Below are 22,057 nucleotides of genomic sequence, written 5' to 3' on the forward strand. Positions count from 1 at the left end.
ACTTCGTTCAGAACCTGTTCCTCTTCCATATGAAACTCTAATTATGACTCAGCCTCATCGACAAGGTCCTCTACCTTGTCCTGCTCCATATGACTACATGGTTAAAAGTTCACCCATTCATCAAGAGATTATACATCCCCCATATGAACCACCAAAATCACCAGTTCATCAAGTAACCATACCTTCTACAGGTGACAGCAAGATTATGTCTGCTTCACCAGCAGCTGAATCTCCACAGCAGACGGTGACTTCACCTCCTCAAACAGAACGTGCACCTACGACTTATAGTAACAAGACCATGGAGGTTTGTCCGGCTCCTGGCTCATTAACATCTCCCTTAGGCCGGGGTACGTCCCCAGTCGCACCTCAATATGAACGTAAATCCCCAGCTATTTACCAACCATCAATGACATCTCAATATCAGTCCCCTCCTGTTTACGCACAACCTGTACCGTCTCCATTTCAACCTTATTATCAAGGGGTGCCACATCAATATGCAAATGTTGGTCCAGTTGTTTACCAGCCCTTATCATCTCAATACAATAATAGATCTCCTGTTTATCAACAAACCACATCACCTCAATATCCATTAATGAATCAACAAACAGTGCCTCTTGGATATGACAGTTGTTCTCCACCCATCGAAGACAAGTCTGTTTATAAATCAACCGTTGGTGACGCTTCATTATCTCGACGTGTCGAACAACCATCTGTGTGGCTCCAATCACCTTCTCCACAGGAAGACTTAAGGATGAGCTCTGTTCGTCAAGAAACTTCAGCTGCTGGAACTGGAGAGGTCTCAATTATTTGTGAGGACCATTCATGTGATCAGTGTAAGAAGGTACCATCCATTCACCAAGATCAGATGGCTCCTGGCAGTACGACATCTATCTGTGAAGAACATTCATGTGAGCGTTGTATGAGTCAGGACAAAACATCTACGAGTGGTGGAGTCACAACAGTGTGTCAAGACCATTCATGTGATGAGTGCATGAAGAAGTCATCTACTCAGCTGCTCGTATCTGCTCCGAGTGGCGATGTCGCCGCTGATTATAAAGAAAATTTGTGTGATCAATGCAAGAAGTTATCTCGTAAAAAGTTATCAGCTGCTCCAAGTGGCGATATCGCGGTTGATTGCAAAGAACACTCATGTGATATGTGTAAGCAGAAGTCAGCTAGTCGGCAACAATTATCCTCTGCTCCAAGTGGTGATGTCTTAGCAGTGTGTGAGGAACATTCATGTGATCAGTGTAAGAAGTCAACAACTCAACAAGTAACCTCTGATCCATGTGATGAAGATGTTGCAGCAGTTTGTGAAGAACATTCTTGTGATCAATGCAAAAAATCAATTTCTAGTGAACCAGTATCCTCTGCTCCAAGTGGCACTGTCGCAGCTGTTTGCGATGAACATACATGCGATCAATGCAAGAAGTCAGATACCCTTCTAGTATCCACCACTCCAAGTGGCAATGTTGCAGCTGTTTGTGAAGAACATTCATGCGATCAGTGCAAGAAGTCAGATACCCGTCCTGTATCCACCGCTCCAAGTGGCAATGTCTCAGTTATTTGTGAGGAACATTCATGCGATCAGTGTAAGAAGTCAGATACACGTCCTGTATCCACCGCTCCAAGTGGCAATGTCTCAGTTATTTGTGAGGAACATTCATGCGATCAGTGTAAGAAGTCAGATACCCGTCCTGTATCCACCGCTCCAAGTGGCAATGTCTCAGTTATTTGTGAAGAACATTCATGCGATCAGTGTAAGAAGTCAGATACCCGTCCTGTATCCACCGCTCCAAGTGGCAATGTCTCAGTTATTTGTGAAGAACATTCATGCGATCAGTGTAAGAAGTCAGATACCCGTCCTGTATCCACCGCTCCAAGTGGCAATGTCTCAGTTATTTGTGAAGAACATTCATGCGATCAGTGTAAGAAGTCAGATACCCGTCCTGTATCCACCGCTCCAAGTGGCAATGTTGCATCTGTTTGCGAGGAACATTCATGCGATCAATGCAAGAAGTCAGATACCCGTCTTGTATCCACCGCTCCAAGTGGCAACGTCTCAGTTATTTGTGAGGAACATTCATGCGATCAGTGCAGGAAGTCAGATACACGTCCAGTATCCACCGCTCCAAGTGGCAACGTCTCAGTTATTTGTGAGGAACATTCATGCGATCAGTGCAAGAAGTCAGATACACGTCCAGTATCCACCGCTCCAAGTGGCAATGTCGCAGCTGTTTGTGAGGAACATTCATGTGATCAGTGCAAGAAGTCAGATACCCGTCAACAGGTATCCTCCGCTCCAAGTGGCAATGTATCAGCTGTTTGTGAGGATCATTCATGCGATCAGTGTAAGAAGTCAGATAGTTATCAGCAGGTATCCTCCGCTCCAAGTGGCAACGTCTCAGCTGTTTGTGAGGATCATTCTTGTGATCTGTGCAAGAAAAAGTCATCTGGCAGTCAACAGTTTTTGTCCGGTGCAAGTGGTAATCTCTCACCAGTCTGTGAGGAACATTCATGTGATCAGTGCAAAAAGTCAGATAACCGTCAACAAGTATCCGGCGCTCCAAGTGGCAATGTATCAGCTGTTTGTGAGGAACATTCATGTGATCAGTGTAAGAAGTCAGATAGTTCTGCACAAAGATCCTCCGGTGGAAGTGGCAACATCTCACCTGTTTGTGAGGAACATACATGTGATGTGTGCAAGAAGAAGTCATCTGGCAGTCAATTTCAGTCCGGTGCAAGTGGTAATCTCTCACCAGTCTGTGAGGAACATACATGTGATCAGTGCAAGTTGTCATCTGATGATCACGGATTATCCTCTGCTAATAGTGGCGATGTCTCTTCTGCATCTGACGAACATTCGTGTGATAAGTGCAAGAAGAAATCATCTACCTGTCAGTTGTCTTCTGCTCAAAGTGGTAATGTTTCTTCTGCTAGCGAGGAACATTCGTGTGATCAGTGCAAGAAGAAATCATCCACCTGTCAGTTGTCCTCTGCTCCAAGTGGTGATGTTTCTTCTCCTTGCGAGGAACATTCGTGTGATCAGTGCAAGAAGAAATCATCCACCTGTCAGTTGTCCTCTGCTCCAAGTGGTGATGTTTCTGCTGGCGAGGAACATTCGTGTGATCAGTGCAAGAAGAAATCATCCACCTGTCAGGCGTTGTCCTCAGCTCCAAGTGGTGATGTTTCTTCTCCTTGCGAGGAACATTCGTGTGATCAGTGCAAGAAGAAATCATCCACCTGTCAGGAGTTGTCCTCTGCTCCAAGTGGTGATGTTTCTTCTCCTTGCGAGGAACATTCGTGTGATCAGTGCAAGAAGAAATCATCCACCTGTCAGGAGTTGTCCTCTGCTCCAAGTGGTGATGTTTCTTCTCCTTGCGAGGAACATTCGTGTGATCAGTGCAAGAAGAAATCATCCACCTGTCAGGAGTTGTCCTCTGCTCCAAGTGGTGATGTTTCTTCTCCTTGCGAGGAACATTCGTGTGATCAGTGCAAGAAGAAATCATCCACCTGTCAGGAGTTGTCCTCTGCTCCAAGTGGTGATGTTTCTTCTCCTTGCGAGGAACATTCGTGTGATCAGTGCAAGAAGAAATCATCCACCTGTCAGGAGTTGTCCTCTGCTCCAAGTGGTGATGTTTCTTCTGCTGGCGAGGAACATTCGTGTGATCAGTGCAAGAAGAAATCATCTACCTGTCAGGAGTTGTCCTCTGCTCCAAGTGGCGATGTTTCCTCGGTTTGCGAGGAGCATTCTTGTGATCAGTGCAAGAGGTCATCAACTTCTCAACAGGTTTCATCTGCTTCAAGTGGTGATGTCTCAGGCGATTGTCAAGAACATTCATGTGACCAATGTAAGAAGAAATCATCGACCAATCAACAGTTCTTGTCTGTTCCAAGTGGTGATCTGTCCACAAGTTGCCAGGACCCTTCATGTAATCAATGCAATAAAAGATCATCCACCTCTCAACCAGCCTTGTCTGTTCCAAGCAATGATCTTTCAGGTGATTGTCAAGAACATTCATGCGATCAGTGCCGGATATCATCCTCATCTGGTGCAGAACTTTCAACTGCTACAAGTGCTAACCCCTCATCCAGTTGCCAGGACCATACATGCGATATGTGTCAAAAGGCGTCTTCCACACGTCCAGAACTTTCATCTGCTCCAAGTGCTAATGTCTCATCCAGTTGCCAGGACCATACATGCGATATGTGTCAAAAGGCGTCTTCCACACGTCCAGAACTTTCATCTGCTCCAAGTGCTAATGTCTCATCCAGTTGCCAGGACCATACATGCGATATGTGTCAAAAGGCGTCTTCCACACGTCCAGAACTTTCATCTGATCCAAGCGCTACTGCCTCATCCAGTTGTCAGGACCATACATGTGATCAGTGTAGGAAGGTGTCCTCCACACGGCCAGAGTATTCATCTGCTCTAAGTACAAATGCCTCATCTAGCTGTCAGGATCATTCTTGTGATCAGTGCAGGAAAGTGTCCTCAACTTGTCAAGATCAAGATTATTCATCTGGTCTAAGTACGAATGCTTCATCCAGTTGCCAGGACCATTCATGTGATCAGTGTACAAAAATGTCCTCCACGTGTCAAGATTATTCATCTGCTCCAAGCACCAATGCTTCTTCGAGTTGTCAAGATCATTCATGTGATCTCTGCACGAAGACATCATCTGCTCAAGATTATTCATCGGCTCCAATAGGTGAGTCATCTGTTTGTCAAGAGCATACGTGTGAGCAATGTAAGAAGGAGTCATCTACCCAACAAGTCTATTCCTCGGCTCCAAGCAGCAATGCCTCGTCTAGTTTTCCAGAACACTCATGTGATCAGTGTAAAAAATCTGCATCCGGACAAGAAGATTATTCGTCAGGTCCGAGTCGCACTATCTCATTTGGTTGTCAAGATCCTTCGTGTGAACAATGCAAGAAGGCTTCATCTAAACCTATTAGCAATGTTTCAATGGCTGACCAAGAACATTCATGTGATCAGTGTAGAAAGGAATCATCTACTAATCAAGAATCTGCACCATGCGGGACATGTTTAGAATGTGCCTCAAAAGCCTCTAGTCAAAATTCAACAAGTGGTCAAGATATCCAGGCTCCAACTTTGCAGTGCTTGTATAAAGCTCCATCATCTGCAGATGGTCCACCATATAATACGTCAACTGAGCCGTCAACAACTTTCAGTCCACAGAACAGTATATGCAAGGCCCCACACTATCAGCAAGGAAGTCCTGATGGAGGTAATTATGACACAGTACCCACTAATAAGCCTATTTTCATGCACCTTTCCACAAAATGTTGCATTGTTAACTACAGTGATTCAGCAACTTGCATTGAACCTGTAACTTACCATGAAACCACAATGCACCAAGTGTCAGAAATCCACTTGAAGGATGAACCTGAAGCAGTTTGCGATAAAGAGGAGCCACCTAAAGAAGCAGAGGCTGATGCATGTTCCGTTGAGGATAAGAAACCTGAGCAAGCATCACCCTGTCCTCCATCTGAAGAGGATACATCCTGTCGTAGCTCTACAGATTCTGTATGTGACAAATCAGAAGGGGATGCATATGATAAAACATCCACTGGCGAAGCGTGTGCCGGTAAGGAAGATTCAGATATTTGAAGATTAAATAATTTTAATCAAAATTTCTGAACGTAAAAGAATAGGAAAGAAAATGTTGGTCAGTCATATCTTTCTACCGAGCAATGAACGTTGTCAGTCCAAAGGAGATACTTGTAGTTAAAATAGGTTGGGGAATTTACAACTTGCTTTCAACTGTATCAAATTTGCACTTGACAAAGTCACCCACTTAAAATCGCATTGGATTTATAACTGACCAATTGATGCTGAGCTTGGTATACATTCTCCCAACACATAACGACATTCCTTTGTTTCAACTTAGGGGTTTAAGATAAAATTAAGGAAAGGGTAGAAATTATATTTAATTATAGCATCACCCCAACTGCTGTTGTCACCCAAGGCCAGGCTAAAGAACTGTGTAGGTGTCTCTGCCAAGAGAGATTTGCCAAGAAATAGATCCAAGATCAAGTTTTTTTTTCTCTACGTTTCCTCATGATCCAGATATTGCAAGAATGCTCACTCAGCTTCAGAAGGTAAAATTGACATTCCCATGTCTTCTTAACCATGTTATTTACCATTATCCCTGTAGACAATTCCATCCTTTTCCAAAGAACACAATCAATCACTAATAACCAAAGAATCTCCCTAAAATTTAAACCCTTCTCTTCGGTTTCCAACCATGTGATTACAAAGGGCACACAAGAGAGGAATAGATCAGGTAGATGCACAGTGTCTCTTGCCCAGAATAGGCGAATCAAGTTCAAGAGGAGATAGGTTTAAGATGAAGGGGTACCTTTCTCACACAAAGGGTGGCGGGGGTATGGAACAAGCTGCCAGAGGAGGTAGTTGATGCAAGGACTATCCCAACATTTGAGAACAAGTTAGACAGGTACATGAATAGGACAGGTTTGGAGGTATACGGGCCAAACGCAGGCAGGTGGGACTAGTGTAGCTGGAATATGTTGGCAGGTGTGGGCAAGTTGGGCCGACGGGCCTGTTTCCACGCTATGACTATGACAACCAATTTCCATTGTCTTTCAGGCCGTTGTGGTTTGGAAAGTGGCCTGCGATGAGTTAATGAGATCATACTATAAAAACAACCTGGCATTCCGCTATCCAAAATGGCCAATCAGCCTGCCCTGTTTATTTTGAAGCCAGTGCAGATCCTTTTATGTGTATATGTTGTTCTTTTTGTTACAGTTTAAGTGTATTGGTATTGGTTTATTTTTAAAGTGGGTAATGTAAAATTAGGAAGATGGAGGAAAAAAATGCACGTGACAAAAGGGTATAAAAGATGTGAAGTTTAAACTCTGCCTGTCTCCTTCCTCACAGATCCCTCAGGCTTTATATTTCACTCCTCTCCTTGTCTGAAACTTTTTTATCTTCTTTTCAACTCTACTCTGTCACAATCTGCACCCATCTGCCAGTCACTCCTCTCCCTCACTTGCCAGGCTTTCCCCCACCACACCTCCAGCTTTCTTCCCCCGTACTCCATCAGTTTGAAAAACGGTCCCAACCTGAAACATGACCTCTCCATTCCCTCCACAGATGTTACCTGACCCATTGAGGTTCTCCAACATGTTGTGTTTTGAGGGAACGCAAAGTTGTACCTAAATTTCATGAATTATCATGTACCGTGAGTTGTATGGATGCAGCGAAAGCAAAATGAACATACGACATATGGAATTCACTGTGAAAATGGTTGACGTTTCGGGTCAAGACCCTACTTCAGAGTCTGAAGAAGAATCTCGAACCGAAATGTCAACCATTCCTTCCTCCAGAGAAGCTGCCTGTTCCGTTGAGTTTCTCCAGCATTTTGTGCCTATTTTCGGTGTAAATCAGCATCTGTAAAACCAACCAGTAAACCAGAAGTCAATGAAGTCTCAAAGTCTGCCTAAACCTACCTTATCTCCCATTGCTAAACACTTTAACTCCGCCTCCCATTTCCACATTGCCCTTTCTGTCCTGGGCCTCCTTCATTGGCAGAGTGAGGCCCAGCGCAAATTGGAGGAACAGCACTTCATATTTCGCTCTGGCAGCTTACACCCCAGCGTTACGAACATTGACTTCTCTAATTTCATGTAACCCTTGCTTTCCCTCTCTCACCATCGTTTCCCCTTCCCAGTTCTCTAACCAGCCTGACTTTCTCCGATTACATTTTATCTCTGTTTGCTTCGTAGTTACCTTCTCCCAGCTAACAATGATCTATTCTACATTTTCCTTGATCTCCATTCCCTTTGTCCTGTTTTCACGCCTCACAGACCTTATCTATGTATCTCCCTCTCCCCTAACATCTGGCTGAAGATGGGTCTCGACCCAAAACGTCACCCATTCCTTCTCTCCAGAGATGCTGCCTGTCCCGCTGAGTTACGCCAGCATTTTGTGTCTATCTTCGGTTGAAACCAGCATCTGCAGTTCGTTCCTAAACATACGTTAACTGACTGGATTGCTCTTGAGAATGAGCATAACTTCACTGAGCCAAATGATTCTAAATTGGGATGATCAATTACATCATTAGCTCCAGTTATTAATTAACATACCGTTAACCACGCAAGATCAGCCAACCATTTGAATTGCTATCAAGCTTTCTTTTCCACAAGACGTTAACAATTACATGGATTTAAGGTGAAAAGGAAATCATTTATCAGTGACCTGCAGGAGCAATTTCTTTATACAAAGGGTTCTACATAATTGGTGTAGGAAAATAACTGCAGATACTGGTACAAATCGAAGCTATCACAAAATGCTGGAGTAACCAGCAGGTCAGGCAGCATCATGGAGAGAGGGAATGGGTGACGTTTCGGGTCGAGACCCTTCTTCAGACTGAAGAAGGGTCTCGACCCGAAACGTCACCCATTCCCTCTCTCCTAGATGCTGCCTGACCTGCTGAGTTACTCCAGCATTTTGTTCTACAGAATTGGAACAAGCTGCCGGAGGAAGCGGTAGAGGTGGGCACATTATCAATGTTTAAAAGATATTTAGACAGCTACGCAGATAGCAAAGGTTTAGAAGGATATGGGCCAAATGCAATACGTTGAACTGGCTTCTATTATAAAACTTCGTCGGCATGGATGGGTTGGGCCGAGGTGCCTGTTTCCTTGACTCTAAAGTCATCTCTTGCAGGAAAATAATCATCTTTTCTTGACAATTCCCAGTCAACTCCTAAATTCCAGGCTACAGCACTCTGTCCTTCACTCAAACATTCAAATCACCGTCACAATCATCTTATTTTCTTCGGTGACTGTCTATTCAGCATTAAAAAGCAGTCCATAACCTGACGTCAAGCTGTGCTACTTCAATAATTCATTATTCATTCCAATCGCTACTATCAATCTGTATCTGTCGGTGTGTGTAGTCTTTCCTCACACACACTTTTCCTAACCATAACTTTGCTACGCTCTTTGCAAATATCTGTAGCTCCAACTACCAGTACTCCAGTTGAGTATCCTCCTGTCATTGTTAGTTATTGTTGTTTACATCCATTTTGATTCCATTCACATGATGTTTGCTTTCCAATATAGGTATTCAGAAACCTGAACAGACTGACAATGATGCTAGCTGCCCATTACATTCGTCTAGCAATGATGGGGTCACAACACCTCCCTTCACTGAGGAACAGACATCAGACTCCATTCCACATTGCCATCTGGCTCAAACTTCTTCAAACGAAGCAGCAGATGCAAAGTCTCATTCTCCAGAAATGGATCTTGTTGCATCTTGTCCCGAGGAAAAGAATGCTGAGGGCAAGGACAAGCAATTGCCCTGCATGGTTGATAAGGGCTTTAAAATGGTGTATGGTAGAATTGATGAGTTGGGAACTAAAATGGATGATTTAATTGGCAGTATTAAAAATCTTGCTGATGTAATGTCCAAGGACCAAACTGCAGATGAGAAGCAACAACGAAAAGCAGAACCTACCGCAGAAGGAACATGCCCAGCAAAATCTTCAGAAGCGACTCCAGCAGCAGCAAGATCTCCAGAACCAACACCAGCAGCAAAATCCCCAGAAGCAACCTCACCTGGGACAAAATCTCCAGAACCAGGGTCACCTGAGACAAAATCCCCAGAAGCAATGACTCAAGAAGGAGCGAAATCCCCAGAAGCAGCAACTCCAGGTGAGGAATCAGCTGAAAAAATATCTCCAGAAGAAACCACACCTGGAGGAAACCCTCCAGAAGCAACAACCCCAGGAGCAGAATCACCTGGAGCTAAAACACCAGAAGCAACAATGCCTGGAGAAGCATCACCAGGAGCAATAAGTCCCGGAGCCAAGACCCCAGATGCACCAGAGGCAGAAGCAGAAGCAACAGATCCAGAAGCAAAAACGCCAGAACCAGAAGTAGAAGCAGAAGCAGAAGCAGTAGAATCAAAAGAAGAATAAATGACAGAACCGGGACAACAATGTATTCTACTCTCTTTGAATCTGTGTGGAAAGACTGTCTAGGGTATGTCTTCTTAAGCAAAACACAAGAGAAGGCTGAAGACAATAGTTATGATAGTGAATCCTGGTACTTTAAAGAAACTTGTAAGAATCTGTGCAATAAAGATCTAATTGCCAATTAGTTCCCATTTCTTTAAAAAAATTCTAGATAGTAATTCCCATTAATTGCAAGGTAATATGTTTAATTCATGCATGTCTTGATGAGGATCACACATATTTAGATGTTTCCTCCCTTAGTCCTGCACAAGCTGACTATGCAGCTTCGTTTTCATGCTAACTGGTAGCGGGGGAGGGGGCCCTGCTACCATGTGCGGCGACAGGCAGTAGATAGGACTGTTTGGTACTTTCTTTGTCGGTGCCGACACATGGCAACACTTGTGTGCTGCCTAAGTTGTAAGCAAAATAAAGTATCATTCATATCTGGTCAAATCATATGCATTATAATATATACAATTACCATTTATAGCAAAGCTGGAACTATATATGAAAAATAATAAAATAGAAGGATTCATTGATGAGTTTAGACGATGAAGGGTGAAGGGGAACAATTTCTTGGAAGCTTCTCTAAAAGTCCTTTTACCAGCAGTCAGGCCAAAAGAACAGAATTGTATGGCACTGTAAGTAGAGCCTGGATTTCTGATACCAGACAATGGAATCGGACTAAGCATATCATGTTTGATTCATTTTGGATACACATTCTGATGAAATATTCAGGTTCAGATCAAGCCATGCCCTGGCAGTCTGGCTCACTACGTTATCTAGGTCAGGATGATTTGTTGTACAGGTGATTCTTACATCAAGGGGGTGGGCTACATTTCTAGAAAGCAGGCTGTATCACATTTTCCCATAAAGTTAAGCCGCATCATCAATGCTCTCAAGTTGTAACAAAAAACTGAGTTGATTTTACTTTTTTTCCACATGAATTCCATGAGAATGTTTTATCCCATATCTCAAATACTTGGAGTGATTTGAGCATTTAATAAGGGTGAATTTTCATAACCTGAACAGCCCTCATGCATTACGTGGCCACTGCTCACATTTGATTGATTTAATTGACTGAAAGACACAGCATGGAAACAGGCCCTTAAGCCCACCGAGCCATCTACGACCATCAATCACTCGTTCACACTAGTTCGATGTTATACCACTTTCGCATCCACTCCCTACACACAAGGGGCAATATACAGAGGCCAATTAACCTACAAACATGCATCTCTTTTGGATGTGGGAGTAAACCTGGAACGCCCGGGGGAAACCCACGTGGTCACAGGGAGAACATGCATATTCTGCACAAATAGCACCCGAGGTCAGGATGGAATCTGGGTCTCTGACACTGTGGTAGCTCTACCAGCTGTGACATTTAGTGTTTGCCCATCAAAATTATCAATTTATTATTGTCACAATACAGTGTTAGAGTGAAAAAATGTTGCTTTATGTGCTACCCAGTCAAATCATACACAAGTAAAGAAGTAGATCGATTGTAGTGCATAATAGTAGATTCTCTTTAGGGATATCATGCAGAGTCGCCAAGTTACTGGTGCCATCTTGTAATTATCAATTCTCTGGTCTCTGCAAATATAGTCTGATCTTGGCCGAAGGAGATATGCATTTCTTATTTTTGTTCTTTTGTCATTTGAATGTATGGTGTTCTGAAGGCACTGGGTGAGTCTGGGGCTGTGGATGATATAGAGTGCCTGGTCCAGTGCCATGCTGTCAGTTCCTTTCACAGCCATGCAGCTGCTGAACGCTGAGCTCGATATGCTTGCTCACTAGGCCGCTGTAGAACCTCCAGTGATCGCCTTGTTTTCCCATTCCTACATGTATATTTATGGCACCTCCAATCGCAGTAGGTAATGAGAAACTTGAGGTACCGCCTCCTACAGATGCCCCTGCTTCTTGCTCCGAGGTTGCCATGTCCTGCTTGAGCAGCAGAATAGGTCTTCTCAAGCTGACCACGACTTTAGGCCACTTTCCGAGGCATGTGGGAGGCGAGTTATACTTACAATGATGACTAGATTACTTGTCATAAAAACTACACGTACGTGGTCTTTGATCAGGTTTAGTTTTATACCAAAGCAAGCCTAACTGAAAGTTAGCTCCATAAAAGGTTAAAGTGAGAAATTACAGTTTGTGCAGGAAGTCAGCAATACCTCATAATGCTACTTTGCAAATTCCAAATAGCCTTTCCTTTTATACGTTACACTACTCTTGCCTTCCATAAGGAACTGTCTCAAAGAGTTTGCCACCAGTAAATATTTTCATCTTAGGACATACCACTGAAAGGCTATTTGGAGGTGTAGTGTTCTGAGAAAAACTTTCTCGTCGCAATTTTCCACAATGCATACCTCTTTTCACATTGAATCCCATATTATAAGTAGAGATGCTTTCTTGTTTTACTCTCATATTAAGCCATTTTATCAGCTATGACAATGTGACTGTCATTTAACAATTGGGCCATTTAGATTCTGTCAAATAACATGTACGTGCATTTGGAAAGCCATAGGTTGTGTAGTGATAGTAATGTTTTGTGCATGGGGAGTGGTGTCCCACGAATTTTGAAGAGATATTCAAGAAGGATGATAAGGGCAAGGCAGTAGAGGTAGTTCATATGGACTTCAGCAAGACCTCAGATAAGATTCTGCATGGTAGGCTCCTCTGGATCTAAATCAATAATATGGATGAGAATGTACAAGGAATAATTAGGTTTGAAGATGACATTAAAACATAGTATCACAGATGGTTATCAAAAATTACAGCATGATCTGGATCAGCTGGGCAAGTGGACTGTGGAATGGCAAATAGGAGGTTTATTCAGGTAAGCGTGAGATGTAGCATTTCGGCATGTCAATGCAATGGTAGGTCCTTCAGAGTAAACGGTCTGGAGATCAAGGTGGAGTTTACATTATCACCATGACAACGTGGGTTTCCTCCGTGTTCCAATTTTCTCTCACATCAGAAAGATGTATTGGTTTATAGGTAAATTGGCCTCTGTAAATTGCCCCATGTCTACTGTAGGGAGTGGATCTTCTTTTGTGTCCATCATTCAAATGTTGCATCACTATCATCGTCCGTCCTGAAAAGGGCGACAATCAGTGGGAGCCTCACTTGTACAGTAGGCGATGGTGGTCGCAGAATTAGTTCAGGACATTTCCAGTTTCCAGCCCGCGACGTGGATGCTTCTGCTCTGGGGCCAGGGAGTGGAACAGAAAGTGGGATAACATAAAACTAGTGTGAACGGGTGATCGACAGTGGACTCAGTGGGCCAAAGGGCCTGTTTCCATACTGTATCCTTAAACTAAACTAAACTCATGGGATTAGGCAGCATCTGTAGAAGAGTCCCAACCCAAAACATCGTCTGTCCATTTCCCTCCACAGATGCTGAGTTCTTCCAGCACTTTGCCTTTGGATCTACTACTATACTTTTGTTTTGATTACACTGCATACTTTGGTTTTTGCACAATAATGATTATCTAGTATTACTGAATATTTATATTATTGATTATTGTATATTTATCGATATGCCATAATGTTAAATTATCTGCAAAACTGCAGAGTAAGAATTTCATTGTTCTGTTGTCAGTACATATGACAATTAAACACCTTGACTCCCTCGAGGAGCCACTGACCATGAAGGTCGCATCTTCAGATAGTACAGCCAGGAACTGCAGATGCTAGTTAACAAAGAAAGGTACAAAGATCTGGAGTAACTCAGTTACTCTTTAGTTTATTGTCACATGTACCAAAGTACAGTGAAAATATTTTGTTGCGTGCTATCCAACTCAGCGGGTCAGGCATCTCTGGAGAACGTGGATGGGTGATGTTCAGGTTGGGACCCTCCTTCGGACATTGTAGGGCAAAGGAAAAAACTGGAAGGGAGGTGGGGGCAAGACAAAGCATGCAAATAATAGGTGAATACAGATTTGGAGGGCTTTTGTTGGGCAGATGGTTGGACAAAGGCCAGAGATGAAAAGACAGGTGTGATACAAAAGATTTGAAAAGTTCTGGATTGAGAGGCAAGAGAAAGGAATGTAGGTAAAGGGGTAAGAAAGAAATAGGTATAAGTCCAGGCAGGGCACCAGGGAGTGGGAAGAATGGGGTGTATGTGGGTGAAAGATGAACGTGGGTTGGCAGGTACCTAAAATTGGAGAATTCAATGGTTATCCCATTGGGTTGTAAACTACCCAAGTGAAATATGAGGTGCTGTTCCTCCAGTTTATGTGTGTCCTCACTCTAGCAATGGAGGAGGCCCAGGACAAAAAGGTCAGTGTGGGAAGGAGTTGGATTAGCAACCAGTAGACCTTGGCGGACTGAATGTCACCATTCCATGTTCTCCATCAATGCTGCCTGTCCCGCTCAGTTACTCCAGCACTTTGTGTCTTTCTTCACTAAATCTGAGGTGGTCACATATCCACCCTGCCGGTCACGTGTCCCCGAGTGACGTCGACAATCCCGCCGTTGCAGCGGGCGGGAAAACGCAGGCGCCGCGCATGCACGACGAGGTGCTGCGAGGCAGGTAGAGGCGGCGGAGCGTCGAGCGCCGCCGGGACCCAGTCCCTTCTCCTTCTCCTTCTCCTTCTCGGCCCTACATGGTAAGAATAAGGAGCATCGAGTACCTCGTTCCGTGCGACGTGTAATTTAACGGCAAAGACGGGTGGACTGCTGACCCAAGGGCGTGGAGAGCCTGGTTTGGGGGAGCAGCAGCTCCGTCGCCATCTTGGAGGCGGTGTGCGCGTCCTGCGGAGTGGCTGCGTGCGGGGACAGGCGACACGTGACCGCGCTGGCCCACGTGACCCGTCCGTTCGGCCCCTCGTCACCGTTCCCTCCCATGCTGACTCCGTGACCCTCCACCCAGGTCAAGCTCTCTGCACCGCGGCCACCTTCAGCTGAGGGAAGCAAATCAAAAGGGAAAATCCGCCCCCAAAACCACCGACCACCACAATCGTGTGTTGGGTATTGTAAATAGCATTTGTTGGCATAGAATTTTTCAGCTGATAACTTTCCACCGTTTCTTTAAAATTCTTTTAGTATCTGGGTGCTAGATCTCGATGACCAGATCTAGGCGAGAGGTAGACCTAGGCGATCAGTATCTAGGCGGCCATTTCACAGAACATTTGCGTTCAGTCCGCCAAGATCTCCCAGTTGCTAACCATTTTAACTTCCCTTCCCATTCCTACACTGGCCTTTCAGTCCCGGGCCTTGTCCATTGCCAGAGCGAGGCCACGTGCAAACTGGAGGAACAGCATCTAATATGCCACTTGGGGGGCTTACAACCCAACCGTATGAACATTGATAGACACAAAAAACTAGAGTAAGGCAGCATCTCTGGAGAGAAGGAATGGGTGACGTTTTGGGTCGAGACCCTTACGAACATTGAATTCCCCCACCTCCTCTCTTTGGCTATCTCCCTTCAATCTTTTCTCAATCCCTTTATCTTTCCTTCATTAGCTTTTCTCTGCAATCCATTTGACAATTCGACCCAAAATATGAATGGTTTTCATCTCCAGTGATTTTGCCCCATTTGCTGAGTATTTTAAGCATTCTGTGTAGGAAGGAACTGCAGATGCTGGTTTACACCGAATTGTAAACAATTTGCAGATAGATACTGGTTAACACAGAATTGGGAGTAGGGGAGGCAGGTAGGAAGAAGTGTAGTCCAGATGGCTGCGGGAGTCAGTAGGCTTATAATAGCTAAGAAGGGCCTCGACCCGAAACGTCACCCATTCCTTCTCTCCCGAGATGCTGCCTGACCTGCTGAGTTACTCCAGCATTTTGTGAATAAATCGATTTGTACCAGCATCTGCAGTTATTTTCTTATATAGGCTTATAATAGCTGTCAGTCGATGGTCCACCTCCTGTGATAGAGACGGTGTGATCAAGAAACAGAAGGGAGATGTCGGAGATGGTTCAAGTGAATTTGAGTGCAGGATAGAAATTAGTAGTGAAGTTAATGAAGTCAGTGAGTTCTGCATGGATGCAGGAGGCAGCCCCGATGCAGTTGTCAATGTAGCAAAGGTAGAGTTCAAGGATAGGCCCAGTGTTTGATGTACCCTACAAAGAGGCAGGTATAGCTGGAGCCCATAGCTATGCCTTGGATTTGGGGGAAGCGGGAAGGGTCGAAGGAGAAGTTGTTAAGAGTAACAGCCAGCTCCACTAGGCGGAGGAGTGTTGGTAGAGGGAAATTGGCATCCGTCTACGCCCAAGATGAGATGTTGCATAGCAAGACATCTGGCATGTCCTCATTCTTTAGGTAACAGGGTTCCCATCTTCTATCATAGATGAGGCTCTCACATGTGTCTCCTCAGATCCTGCAGCTCCACTCTTGCACCCCCTCCCCCCAGTCGCAATGTGGGCAGAGACCCCCTAGCTACCTTTCACCCCATCAGCTGTCGTATACAACACATAATCCTCCCAACAATTTGGCTACCTCCAACGAGATCCCAATACTAGCCACATCTTCCCATCTCTACCCCTTTCTGCAGAAACTGTTCCCTTTGCAGCTCCCTTGTTAACAGATCCCTTCCTATACAAACCAGTCCCTCCCCAGGTACTTTCCCCTGCAATCGCAAGAGATGCAACGCCTGTCCCTATACCTCCTCCCTCGACTCCGTCCAAAGACCCCAACAGTCCTTTTATGTCAGGCAGAGCTTCACATGCACCTCTTCCAACCTCAACTACTGTATCCGCTGTTCCAGTTGTGGACTCCTATGTATCGGCGAGACCAACGCAGGCTCGGCGATCGTTTCGCTGAACACCTTCGCCTAGACCTACATTTTTTTCCAGGTGCTAAACACTTTAAGTCTCCTTCCCATTCCCACACTGACCTTTCTGTCCTGGGCCTCTTCCACTGTCAGAGTGAGGCCCAACTCAAATTGGAGGAACAATTCATATGCCTGAATATGGAATATTCATCTCATATTTTGCTTAGGCAGCTTATAACCCATCGGTATGAATATTGATTTCTCTAATTGAGTAACCCTGGCGTTCCATCCCTCTCTATCCCTTCCCCATCCTAATTCTCCGACTGGTTTCACTGTTGTCCTGATTAAATTTAACTGATTGTGTGCCTCTTTGTCACCTTCCCCTTAGCTATCAATGATCAATACTACATTTCCCTTTGAACTTTGCCCCCTTTGATCTGTGTTTTCACACCTTACCCTTCCATATCTCTCTGTCTCCCTCTCCCCTGCCGCTCAGTCTGAAGAAGGGTCTCGACCCGAAAATCACCTATTCCTTCTCTCCAGAGATGTTGCCCATCCAGCATTTTGTGTCTATCTTAAGCATTCTGGGTTTTATTTCAACGTTAGATCAGTACGATTTATTGTTTACTTTCACTGTTTTCCAGTGTTGCACTAGGATGGCAATTGTGTCAACCTGTCTGCATTAATGGAGTTGTTTAAATGACAACTAAGGTATGTGGAAAATATTATTTGTTTGTTTTATCTTGCATGTTTTTGAGAACTATGCAGTAAATCAACTATGTAGAAAACTATACAGTTTTTGTACCCTTTAATTCAGAACCACTGAACAGATCCCTGGAAGATGGCCTGCGATAAAGCTATAATTCCTTACGGCTTCAAGACTGTCGTGAAAACACTTGGGAAAATTGTTCTGTTAAAACAACCTGCAGATATACACAAATTTGCCTCCATTTATTTCAAAGAATTATTAGCGTTCAGAGCTGGTTTGTATTCGTTATGTTCCTTTATCGCACTACTATTGTCTATTCATTTGTCTGTGTTTTTTATATGTACTGACTTTTTTTGTTATGAGTTTTACGAGTAATATGTTTATGTATCTGTTGTGTTGCTGCAAGTAAGAATTTCATTGTTCAATTTCGGGGCATATGACAATAAAATATTCTTGACTATTAGAGGATTTTTTTCAAGGATACATACTTTTGAAAACTGTCTGGGAAAGCTTTCTATTTTTGTTTTCTTGAGACATTCAACATTTCATTTCTTTTTGCCAATCAATAACATTTTCTATTTTTCTTTTGCAGTTAATCCATCCCTTGATTTAAAAGAACTGGTGAATTTATTCTATGTAAAGAAGGGTAAGAGAGTCAAATTTGCCGTATTTGGTAAACAATTTTGATTTAAGTATTTAGAGGCTGACAATTGGAACACAGTGTTCAGTTTTGGTCACCCTGCTGTAGGGAGCATGCCATTAAACTGAAAAGGGAGCAGGGAAGATTTACGGGGATATCGCCAGGATTCGAGGGCCTGATTTATAGAGAGAAGTTGGGCAAGCTAGGGCTTTATTCCTGGGAGCACATGAAGCTGAGGGGTGATCTTAGAGAGGCATATAAAATCACGAGGGCTTTATTGAAGGTGAATGCAGTCTTTTAGCCAGAGTAGGGAAATCTAGAGATAGAAGGCTAAGGTTTGAGGTGAGAGGGAAAAGATTTAATAGGAACCAGAGGGGCATCTTTTTCACACTGGTGGAACAAGTTGTCAGAGGTAGTTGAGGCCGGTGCAATAACAACATTTAAAAGACATTCGGACAGGTACTTGGAGAGGAAATGTTTAGTGGAATATGGGCCAAACACAGGCAAATAGGACTAGCTGAGATGGGGTATCTTGGTTGCCAGGGACTTGTTGGGCTGAAGGTCCTGTTTCCATTCTGTATGACAATAAATAAAAAGATGGGATTTACTTGGAGCAGACAGAAATTATTTTCCTCAGTTGTTTAAAACAACATTATTATTGTATAAAGTGCAATTTAGTGGTCTCCTAATAAATACTGGATTAATAATAATAACAAAATGTTCCTATTAATGTAATATCCTATTTTTCTTGTAAATAAAAAGTCACAATCTTGCAGCCCGCAGTGTATAGATTTTGCTCTATTTTTTTCATTCGTTTTCCCACATACACTGACAGGCAATAGGTTTTATCACCAAGAATCAACCTATTACCTGCCAGGAGCTGGTTGAAGACTCAGTTGAGACCCAGTTTGAAGAGGGGTTTCGACCCAAAATGTCACCTATCCAAGTTCTCCAGGGATGCTGCCTGACCTGCTCAGTTACTCCAGCACTTTGAGTCCTTTTGTATTTTACTTGCTGGACTTTATCCTGCCCCTGCTCTTTTCCAGCTTTCTTTCTACCCCCACTACAATCGTTCTGAAGAAAGGTCCCAAACCAAAATTTCACCAATCCGTGCCTCCACAGATGCAGCTGCCTGACTTGCTGACTTACCACGGCACTTTGTGTCTTTTATCGATGTAACATTGGTTCAGAATTCAGGCTTTTGGCCAGTAGCACCTTGGACGGCACAGTGGCGCAGCAGTATAGATGCTGCCTCACAGCGCCGGAGACCCGTGTTTGATCCTGACGACAGAAAATGCCTATGTGAAGTTTGCATGCTCTCCCAGTGACCATGTGGGTTTTCTTTGGGTGCTCCGAATCCCTCCCACATTCCAAAGACGTGCAGGTATGTAGGTTGATTGGCTTCGGTGAAAATTGTAAGTTGTTCCTAGTGTGTATGATAATGCTACTGTACGGGGTGATTGCTGGTCGGAATGGACTCAGTGGGCCGAAGGGCCTGTTTCCACACATTATCTTTAAACTAAACTAACTTGAGAGCCATGGTATTGTACTTTGTAGATATCACAGTAAAGGTACTTAGTTTCTAAAATTTAGATGATTATTATGTGGGTTAAACCAAAACTACTCGTGATATTTGATTGTTTTGTGTTCAACAAGTAGTGATAACTGAAGGTTTGGAGAACAAGACGGCATCTGAGCCAGAATCTGCTGACCAACATAACCAAGATGTATCTCTTCCTTGCAATAAGTTTGCACCCATCGACCAGAAAGCTTGCTCCTCTATTATGTGCCCCTCCTTCGAAGCTATGCCTGTTAGGCATGAGGATTCAATGCAGAGGGGATCAATGACAGATTCAAGCACTAATAAATCGAATGCAATGTTCACGGAGGAACTTGCTGAAAGGGCAGCTGAAGATAAACCTTGCTTTGTGTATCTTTACACGAGTTCTGTGAACCAGGATAAATCTGCGTTTGCTTACATTTGTCCAGATGTTTCTTTAGTTGAACAAGACAACAGATTAAAGATCATTAAGCAGGAACCAGCTCACCTTGACGCTACAGTGCCGAACATGACCGATAAAGGCCCCAGCTCTAACTGCAGGCATTCGTCCAAAGAATTCAGTAGCATTCCAATTTTGACTCGGATACAACAAGCCCAGGTTTATAAAAGCACAAACATGCAAGTGCCTGTTCACAAGAGTGGAAAGATGACTCGAAGATCAGAATCTTTTCCAGAGACTTGTTTGCTTCATCGAGTGCTCTCATCTGATGAGACAGTGATCCAGAACCCAGTCCATATGATTCACAAAGCAGTTCCCATTCATTCCGAGGCAATTTCAGCCTACGCGGAGCATATTCCCATTCTGTCCACTGACCTGTCGGTGCTGAATAGCTACAAACAACATTTGCTTCCTCTGGAAGGTGATTCGATTGCCACAGTTGTGTCAGACGATAAGGAATTTGGTGAGAAGCATCTGGAGAAATGCAATTCTCATGAATGTCTCTCACTCCCTGAAAGTGGAAAAATAACAGGGGAAATACCAGGAGGGTCAGCTGAAAATGTGCAGAACACTGAGGCAACAAATGTGAATGATACACATCCAAATAGGATGGAATATGTAAAAGAAACTGGTAAGATTTTATTGATTCATGTCTGTAATAAAAACCTTTTTGAGTCTGAAATTAATACAGCTTGTATTTAACAGTTGATCATCAACTTCAGATTTTACAGCAAAAGTAAACAGACTGCTGGAGGAACTCAGAGAGTCAGGCAGCATCTGTGGAGGGAAATGGTCAGTTGACATTTTGTATCAAGAGTTCCACATAGGAGATTAGTGGGCAAAATTAGAGCACATGGTATTGGAGGTAGGGTACACTGACATGGATAGAAAATTGGTTGACAGACAGAAAGCAAAGAGTGGGGATAAATGGGTCCCTTTCAGAATGGCAGGCAGTAACTAGTGGGGTACCGCAAGGCTCAGTGCTGGGACCGCAGCTATTTACAATATACATTAATGACTTGGATGAAGGGATTAAAAGTACCATTAGCAAATTTGCAGATGATACAAAGCTGGGTGGTAGTGTGAACTGTGAGGAAGATGCTATGAGGTTGCAGGGTGACTTGGACAGGTTGTGTGAGTGGGCGGATGCATGGCAGATGCAGTTTAATGTGGATAAGTGTGAGGTTATCCACTTTGGTGGTAAGAATAGGAAGGCAGAGTATTATCTGAATGGTGTCAAGTTAGGAATAGAGATCTGGGTGTCCTAGTGCATCAGTCACTGAAAGGAAGCATGCAGGTACAGCAGGCAGTGAAGAAAGCCAATGGAATGTTGGTCTTCATAACAAGAGGAGTTGAGTATAGGAGCAAAGAGGTCCTTCTGCAGTTGTACAGGGCCCTAGTGAGACCGCACCTGGAGTACTGTGTGCAGTTTTTGTCTCCAAATTTGAGGAAGGATATTCTTGCTATTGAGGGCGTGCAGCGTAGGTTTACTAGGTTAATTCCCGGAATGGCGGGACTATCATATGTTGAAAGACTGGAGCGACTAGGCTTGTATACACTGGAATTTAGAAAGATGAGAGGAGATCTTATCGAAACGTATAAGATTATTAAGCGGTTGGACACGTTAGAGGCAGGAAACATGTTCCCAATGTTGGGGGAGTCCAGAACAATGGGCCACAGTTTAAGAATAAGGGGTAGGCCATTTAGAACTGAGATGAGGAAAAACTTTTTCATTCTTAGAGTTGTGAATCTGTGGAATTCTCTGCCTCAGAAGGCAGTGGAGGCCAATTCTCTGAATGCATTCAAGAGAGAGCTGGATAGAGCTCTTAAGGATAGCGGAGTCAGGGGGTATGGGGAGAAGGCAGGAACGGGGTACTGATTGAGAATGATCAGCCATGATCACATTGAATGGCGGTGCTGGCTCGAAGGGCCGAATGGCCTCCTCCTGCACCTATTGTCTAAGGGTCTCAACCCAA

At 43.9% G+C, this 22,057-nt stretch overlaps 1 protein-coding gene and 1 long non-coding RNA gene across 2 annotated transcripts; both read left to right on the plus strand.

Moving 5' to 3' along the window:
* The first annotated feature begins 368 nt into the window (after nucleotides 1–368).
* Nucleotides 369–10,125, plus strand: LOC144592842 (uncharacterized). Its single transcript, XM_078397987.1, has 2 exons — nucleotides 369–5,612; nucleotides 9,115–10,125. The coding sequence occupies exons 1-2, from the start codon at nucleotides 407–409 to the stop codon at nucleotides 9,972–9,974; spliced, it is 6,066 nt and encodes a 2,021-aa protein (XP_078254113.1). The 5' UTR covers nucleotides 369–406; the 3' UTR covers nucleotides 9,975–10,125.
* Nucleotides 10,126–17,640: 7,515 nt separating this feature from the next.
* Nucleotides 17,641–19,805, plus strand: LOC144593182 (uncharacterized). Its single transcript, XR_013547217.1, has 3 exons — nucleotides 17,641–17,715; nucleotides 18,034–18,087; nucleotides 19,738–19,805. It is a non-coding gene; the product is annotated as an uncharacterized LOC144593182 (long non-coding RNA).
* The last annotated feature ends 2,252 nt before the right edge of the window (nucleotides 19,806–22,057 follow it).

This window comes from Rhinoraja longicauda, chromosome 4 (assembly GCF_053455715.1).
Source record: "Rhinoraja longicauda isolate Sanriku21f chromosome 4, sRhiLon1.1, whole genome shotgun sequence".
Lineage (NCBI taxonomy): Eukaryota > Metazoa > Chordata > Chondrichthyes > Rajiformes > Arhynchobatidae > Rhinoraja > Rhinoraja longicauda.